Genomic DNA, 8663 nt, shown 5'->3' with positions numbered 1-8663 from the left:
CTACTTACCGGCACATTGTACTTCTTGCGAGCCTTGCCTACTTTGATGGCCAAGTGTGCCACCATGAACATACTGGCGACGCCGGTCAACACCACGTAGCCGTACTCTTTGGACAGAACAACCATATTGACCCCTGGAAGAACACATGTCATAAATTGAGTCCTTTTAAACGTGTTAAACAATACGGTCAAACTTGTCTACAGCCACAGTCTACAGTTTGACGTCTTGAGTTTAATAAAGAATCTGGCCCGCAGGCGGTTGTCAATTTTAGGCGGACTATCTGACAATCTGATTGTTGCCAATTTACCGCCATCCTGTGGACAATGGCAGTAAATTACTACTCGTCTGCATCGTACTGAAACAGAATGAGTCCAACGCCAGCCAAAGATGGTGAAATTATATTTAACCTCTAAAGGCCTTAGTGGCCACATGCGTGGACAGCACCTTTTAGCTCTTATTCCCAAAAGTGTGTACACTACTGAATTGGGGTCTTATGCCGACATATGGACACGTATACTGCTATCTGGTGGTGTCAGAAGAGTATAACAACCAAATGGAATTTGGAAAAAAAAAGTGTAAAAATTAAAATTAGCATGTCACTACACATGAAGTACACGTTTGTTACTTATGGACTAAGTACATCATATAAAAAGATGATTTTTAGTTTTTATTCTAATTAGGGTCCCATAAGCCCAAATAGCAAAGAGAAATAAAAAAAATAATGTAAACAAACAGCTTGGGCCTTAAGAGGTTAAAGAGAAACTGCACTTTTTTGGAATTTTGACATATGCAGTAACATATTGTGTCATTTCTCATTCTATTATTTTGTCAAAATTATTAAGGACAAGTGGTAAAAAATAAATTATTAATCTACTTGTTTATTTACTGTTAATATCTGGTTATTTTCCGTTTTAACATGTTATATCTACACTTCTGTTAAAATTGAATAATCACTTATTCTTCTGTACATTTTTTTTTAAATGAAAGAAAATGTTGTGAAGCCAAAAAATATTGATGTAATCATAGTAGTATCAACTAGATACGCTTTTGTACTTGGTTTCATTACATTGTAGATCTACCAATGGCGTTTGTTTATCAATTTTACGCCAGTGAGCTACGGTGTGTAGTGAAGCATATTTAGCTGCCGACTGCCGATGGACTTTAGCCATGTTTTAAAGCACCTTTTCCTGAGGGAGTTTCAGTGTTACACCTTTATCGTTAGTTTTTAAGCCAAAATGCGACCGGTACGTTTTAGAGGCGGTATAGTACCGAATATGATTTATTAGTATCGCGGTACTATACTAATACCAGTATACCGTACAACCCTAGTTCTAATCATGGCAGACTTGGTAACAAACATCAAAGACGACTATTTTTAGACAAATTAGGATTCACAACCTTATCTTTTGTAATCTGAATGAACGGAGAATGTACGACTGCTTCTAGAAGTGAGCACAAAGAAGAGGGTGAAACATTGGAGCAGACAGAAGCCCAGAGAGTGAGGTGAACGTGACTCGAAGCTGCAAACGTGGAATTTGGAAACAAGCTATTTTGACATAAATGGCGTGCTTACCCCAAATAAACCAGAAAAAAGTTTCCCCGGCCAGCTGGACCAAAGAGACAACTGTCCATCGAGTGAGTCACACTTTATATTGATCATGATACAAGCAGCTGTGCACAAACAAAACATGAAATGTGAGCTAATACTATACAAATACTGTAATATGATTATTCGTGTTTTTCAGTTAGTACAAATTGGTGTTTTATTGCATTATGTTGTGCATTACAAACTCAAACGTGTTTCGTGCTGACATAGAAGCTAGCTTTTCTCTTGCCGAAGTTAACTTTTACGGCTAATACCGAAGCACGCCGATGTGTTAGTACGCTAGAAAAAGAGTTCCTCAGTGTTCGCTCTTACAATAACGTCACTTCAGTTTGGTTATTATACGGTTATTATTGTTGACGGTTTTTGGATGCATTTTTAAAGTGATTTAGAGAGGTCATTGATTACGCATTGTTAGCTACTTAGAACAAGCCAATTTTTGGGGCGGTATGACTCGGTTGGTAGAGTCGCCGTGTCAGCAACTTGAGGGTTGCAGGTTCGATCTCCGCTTCTGCCATCCTAGTCACTGCCATTGTGTCCTTGGGCAAGACACTTTACCCACCTGCTCCCAGTGCCACCCACACTGGTTTAAATGTAAGTTAGATATTGGGTTTCACTATGTAAAGCGCTTTGAGTCACTAGAGAAAAGGCGCTATATAAAATATAATTCACTTCACTTTACATGTTAGAATGCATAAAAAATAAAAAAATAAAATGTTGTCTTTTTGTCTCTCAGAATGATTGAGAACCATAGGCAAAATAAAATAAAAAAGTGCAGTTCACCTTTAAATGGTGGACATTTATCCATGAACATATGGAAATGCTGCTGATGGTGTGTTTGATGGAGAAGGAGGTACCGTCGAAGTCCACACTCCAAAGTAAACACTGAACATTATTATGACATTACTTCATAAAACTACTGTAGTTGTTAGCACTACATTATATTGTATTGTTTTCATACAACATCTCTCATGTAGGGATGGGTACCTTTCACATTGGTACCGATACAGTACCAATTCCCGGAACCCGGGATTTGTATATTATATTTTTGTATGTATATATATTAATATCATCAATATATAATTATAATAATTCCTCCCTAAAGTTTTGTAATCAATCAGAAATATCAAGCAGCTAAAATGTGCCAAACATGGATAAGTGTGGAGAGTGTTTAGCATTTTTCCCATCATGCATTGTCGTTGATTTAAGGAGGTGTAATTTTGAATTTTTATAACATCCCCAAAGTTCAGTGAGCAGGTTGTGTTATGTGTTGTGACCATGTGTGTTGATTTTTTGTGTTGGTTGCCCTTTTTTTGTGCCATGAGTGGGAAAGGTTTTTTGGATTGGTCCATATAACTGTTCAAAGTAAAATGCATGTATAAAATAGGTAAATAACTTTCAACATGAAGTCTGCCATGCAAACCTCAAAAGAACATTTTGAAAATTAACACTACATTTCTTGCAATTGTGTGCATTTATACACTATATTTTACCTTTAGATGTATTCTCATCTAGCAACCTCTTTTGGCTGTCTCTTTGACACTTACATGTCCCATGTAATGGACCAAAGAATTAGTTTGTTTTTTCCGTAGATAATTTACTAACATTATCCATCCATCCATCCATCTTCTACGGCTTGTCCTTCTCGGTTATGATTGAAAATGTAATCTAAGATTCTTTAGCTTGCATACAAAGAACTCAGAAAACATATCCCATCTGCCAACTCTATCCTATAACCACACCCCCTCGGGTAAAATACTTTCCGTGTTGTGACCTCTGTTTACATCGGTCACGTCAAAAATAAACCTTCTCGCTAGCTACTAATAAATACTCTAGAACAGTTGTCACCAACCTTTTCGAGCTATATATATATATATATATATATATATATATATATATATATATATATACAGGGATTCCCGCAGCCGCCTTAACAACAAAGAGCCACCGCCTAAACCAGGGGTCAGCAACCCGCGGCTCCGGAGCCGCATGCGGCTCTTTGATCACTCTGATGCGGCTCAGCTGCATAATTGCCGGCCCCCCCAATTTTCCATACTTGCCAGCCCCGCCAATTTTCCCGGGAGACTTCCGGATTTCAGTGCCTCTCGCAGAAAACTATCGGGATTAATATTCTCCGATTTTCACCCTTACATTAATAATAAGGGCGTGCCATGATGGTACAGAATTTTGCACCCTCTACAATCTGTATTAACAAGTGCCAGCCAAGCCTCTTGTTATTTGCATCTTCTGCTTGCACACGTAAGTGACAGCAAAGCATACTTGGTCAACAGCCACACAGGTTACACTGACGGTGGGCATATAAAACAACTTTAACACTCTTACTAATAATGCGCCACACTTTGAACCAAAACCAAACAAGAATGACAAACACATTTCGGGAGAACATCTGCACCGTAACACAACATAAACACAACAGAACAAATACCCAGAATCACACCCAGAATCCCATGCAGCCCTGACTCTTCCGGGCTACATTATACACCCCTGCTACCACCAAACCCCACCCCCACCCCAACCCTGCTCCCTCACACATCAACCCCCCTGTGCGTCGGTTGAGGTGGGCGGGGTTTGGTAGGAGGGGTGTATAATGTAGCCCGGAAGAGTCAGGGCTGCATGGGATTCTGGGTATTTGTTCTGTTGTGTTTATGTTGTGTTACGGTGCAGATGTTCTCCAGGAATGTGTTTGTCATTCTTGTTTGGTGTGGGTTCACAGTGTGTTGCATATTTAGTAAGAGTGTTAAAGTTTTTTATACCGCCACCGTCAGTGTAACCTGTGTGGTTGTTGAACAAGTATTGCTGTCACTAACGCGAGCAAGCAGAAGCCTCATACAACTGTGGTTGAGCCGGCAATCTGGTTGTAGTGGGCGCTGAATGCTGTACCATCACGGTAAGTTCGAGAGAATAGTTTCCCTGAAATTCGTACTCTGCTGGAAAATTCGGACGGGTAGACAAGTATGACGCTGTAAATCGCCATACATATAAAACCTGTGGGCCGCACCAACATTAAATTTTCATATCTTACTGTTATGCTGGATCCACTATGGACTGGACTCTCACAATATTATGTTAGACCCACTCGACATCCATTGCATTCGGTCTCCCTAGAGGGGGGGGGGGGGGGGGGTTACCCACATATGCGGTCCTCTCCAAGGTTTCTCATAGTCATTCACATCGACGTCCCACTGGGGTGAGTTTTTCCTTGCCCTTATGTGGGCTATACCGAGGATGTCGTTGTGGCTTGTGCAGCCCTTTGAGACACTTGTGATTTAGGGCTATATAAATAAACATTGATTGATTGATTGATTGATATTAAGGTGTGGGCCGCGTGTCTGAGACCCTTGATTTATACATAGCACAAAGCAAAAAAAAAACTTTATATGCAGTGTTATTTCATTTTAAATTTCAAAGGATTTTTGTGGCTCCCATTGTTTTCTTTAATTTGTGAAACTGGTCAAAATGGCTCTTTGACTGGTAAATGTTGCCGACCCCTGGCCTAAACTAAAGTCTTAACAAGCTGCTCCGCTTAGTTCTGCCTCTGCCTCTGTCAGTATGTCTCTGCAGCACCCAGCACTCTCCCTTCCACAGCACCATCTGATTGGTTACACGCAGAGCGGTAACAGCCAATCAGCAGTGCGTATTCAGAGCGCATGGAGTCAGTGCTCCTGCGCTGTGGTGAGCAGAAAGGTGTTTAGCAGGTGAGAATAAGGCGGCAGACTCTCCCCAAATTACAATAAACACCTCTCAGTCAACTACTAGTAACATCACTATGAGCCTGTTGACGTTCTAGAAACATAAGCGGCAGCTCAGCTCGCTCGCAGTCCTTGAGGTGAAGGTTAATTAGCTTTTAGCGTAACGTTAGCTCATTTTGAGGTGTGTGTGTGTTACGGACAGCGAAGCCCAGTCTGTCTGAGAGAAAGACAAGCATTATTGACCTTCAGTTAACAACTAAGTTATTTCACTAGACCTTTTTCTGTGTTGATTGAGCTGTGTTGAAGCAGCAAAAAATGACATTATGTTAAATGAAGAGTTTCCTGAAGCTGTCTCTGATAGTTGATATAATAATGTAACTGCATCATAAAGCCTACATGAACTCCATGGTGTTCAGGGATGAATAGTCTCTCCTATTGCTATTGCACTATTTTTTCAGCTATAGTTACCTTAATCATTAGTAATGTAGCAGCCTAGTTTTGAATGGCGGGGTCCCTGCTATCACATGTTGATAAAAATACAAAAAAACAGCTTCCCAAATGCTGTAATAAATTAAGCATGATGAGTTGAACATATGTCAGCATGTGGCATAATAATTACATACTTAGTATCTCAGGTAACTAGGACTGTTTTGTTTTTACTTTACGGAAAAAATATCGAGATATATATTGTATATCGCCATTCAGCAAATGGAGCGGAAAACACAACCAAAAATTGTAGGCTTCTTCACGTGACGAAGCCGGCCTACTTCACCAAAGTCTGTAGTCTATTGGCCCCCAGGGTGTGGTGGCAGCGACAAGGTGGGGAGGTGATTGGAGACGTAATGGCGACAGGCTGATCACACACCGATCCTTACACCCACCCACCCCTTTCCCCGGTCTGTGCGCCGGAGAGACACCACCTTAACTAACAAATATCTATATTATATATATATATATATATATATATATATATATATACATATATATATATATATATAGGGCTGCAACTAACAACTAATTTGATAATCGATTAATCTGTCGATTATTACTTCGATTAATCGATTAATAATCGGATAAAAGAGACAAACTACATTTCTATCCTTTCCAGTATTTTATTGGGGGGGAAAAACAGCATACTGGCACCATACTTATGTTGATTATTGTTTCTCAGCTGTTTGTAAATGTTGCAGTTTATAAATAAAGGTTTATAAAAATAAAAAATAAAAATAAAATAAAATAAAAAGTAGCCTCTGCGCATGTGCATAGCATAGATCCAACGAATCGATGACTAAATTCACCAACTATTTTTTATAATCGATTTGCAGCCCTAATATATACTGTATATATATATATATATATATATATATATATATATATATATTTTCCGCTCATGCGTATTAGGTCGCGTTGCGCCGGCTGACTGAGGGGGAGAGGGGGTCTTAAATGACCATTGTGTGTGTGTGAACAAGGATAAGGTTAGGTGGGATTTACCCTGGATAACCTTAGCCTGGATAACCTTAGTGTAGAAGGTAGTGTAGAAGGGGCCTCAGTACTCATCCCTACTCTCATCTAAAAAAAAATTGTCTTAGTTTTTTTATTGAGTTGTATTGGAAAGGCTACGCACCAATTTCAATTCAGTTCAATGGGAGATGTTGATTTGAGAAACAAGTGCTTCGAGTTGAGAGCTTTGTCACGGAACCAATTAAGCCTGTAAGATGAGGTGCTACTATACTACGAATTCGACAGACCTCCTTCCTTGCAGTTTCTCTTCTTCAAATGTGGTATCTATTCTCCACTTAACATCAAAATACTATTTTCCCAATAGGCTACTTTATATTTTGTGAGTATTAAGACCACTTTAGATGCTCTTCTTAAACAAAGGAGACGAATCCAGCAACTTTGTCTGCTCTTATTGGACACTTTTGGATACTGACGTGAAATCATAAAATGTTTCATATTTAATTGTCAATAATCGAAATGAATCCACAGCAACCTTGAAATGTATTGCGTTGAACAAAACGTGTCGTACACTTCAGCAGAATTAACAATTAAAAAAAACTCGAACTCTGGGACGATACATTACCACTGACGACATTCAGATGCATTAAACCAAGTCGTGCAGTAAAAATAAATGTCGCTTTAAGAAAGCCAAATGTGTCAGCAATATCATTAAAAAGAAGAGGGTTTTTTTTACCTTTTCAGACGGCGCACGACGGTGATAGCTGTTGAACACAGACACACACACTCCCTCAAAACAAACGCACTCAAATTTTCCAGACTGACTTCCGCTTTCGTCATCAGCGGTTACGTAACAGGCGCTCACCACAGGGCGTGGTGCAGGCGCGCTTTTTTATGTAAGTACAGTCGTGATCAAAAGTTTACATACACTTGTAAAGAACAAAATGTCATGGCTGTCTTGAGTTTCCAATCATTTCTACAACTCTTATTTTTTTTGTGATAGAGTGATTGGAGCACATACTTGTTGGTCGCAAAAAAAACATTCATGAAGTTTGATTCTTTTATGAATTTATTATGGGTCTACTCAAAATACATACTTGCCAACCCTCCCGAATTTTCCGGGAGACTCCCGAAATTCTGCGCCTCTCTCGAAAACCTCCCGGGACAAATATTCTCCCGAAAATCTCCCGATTTTCAGCCGGAGCTGGAGGGGGGCGTCCTTGCTGACCGGAGTGAGGACAGCCTTTTTTCACACGGGAGGACAACAGGGTGACAAGAACTAAATCATCCAGACTAGAGATAAATTGTATTATAATTTTTATCTTACCTAAAAATACATATATTTATTAATTAAAAAAAAAAAAAAACTAAATAAATTTTTACTATATTTTGCTAAAAACATCAAAATTTATTGTATTTTTATTTGTATTTTTTCTGACTCCTTATTACATCCAGCCATATAATTATACATTAAAATAAACATATTTGAAATAATTAATTTTAAATTATCATAATCATTCATTTAAAATGACCATATTTAATTATTAAAATAATTGCTTGTTTATCAACAACTTTAGCATTATATTCATTACATTTTGAAGCTCTCAGAAGCCAAGTTATGTTATATTCCTTAAGCTTTATTTATGCAAGTTTGAAGTATCAATTATCTAAACACAGTTTTGTTTGCATATTTTCAGGATGTAGATAGATATATATATATATATATATATATATATATATATATATATATATATATATATATATGAAATACTTGACTTGGTGAATTCTAGCTGTCAATATACTCCTCTCCTCTTAACCACGCCCCCAACCACGCCCTGCCCCACCCCTGACCACGCCCCCACCCCCCACCTCCCGAAATCGGAGGTCTCAAG

General features: G+C 38.7%; 1 protein-coding gene across 1 annotated transcript in view; it reads right to left on the bottom strand.

Moving 5' to 3' along the window:
- Positions 1-7631, bottom strand: part of mgst3a (microsomal glutathione S-transferase 3a) — a 10672-nt gene extending 3041 nt beyond the window's left edge. Inside the window, exons 1-2 of the mRNA XM_061928254.1 lie at positions 7508-7631; positions 9-133 (exon numbers count right to left, since the gene is read on the bottom strand). Of these exons, the coding sequence (XP_061784238.1) occupies positions 9-125 (117 nt within the window). The 5' untranslated portion in view covers positions 126-133; positions 7508-7631. The remainder of the gene's footprint in view (positions 1-8; positions 134-7507) is intronic.
- Positions 7632-8663: the final 1032 nt, after the last annotated feature.

The sequence above is a fragment of the Nerophis lumbriciformis genome, linkage group LG03, assembly GCF_033978685.3.
Source record: "Nerophis lumbriciformis linkage group LG03, RoL_Nlum_v2.1, whole genome shotgun sequence".
NCBI classification, from domain to species: Eukaryota; Metazoa; Chordata; class Actinopteri; order Syngnathiformes; family Syngnathidae; genus Nerophis; species Nerophis lumbriciformis.
Note: the sequence above shows the minus strand (reverse complement) of the source record. Positions and strands in the feature narration are given on the sequence as shown.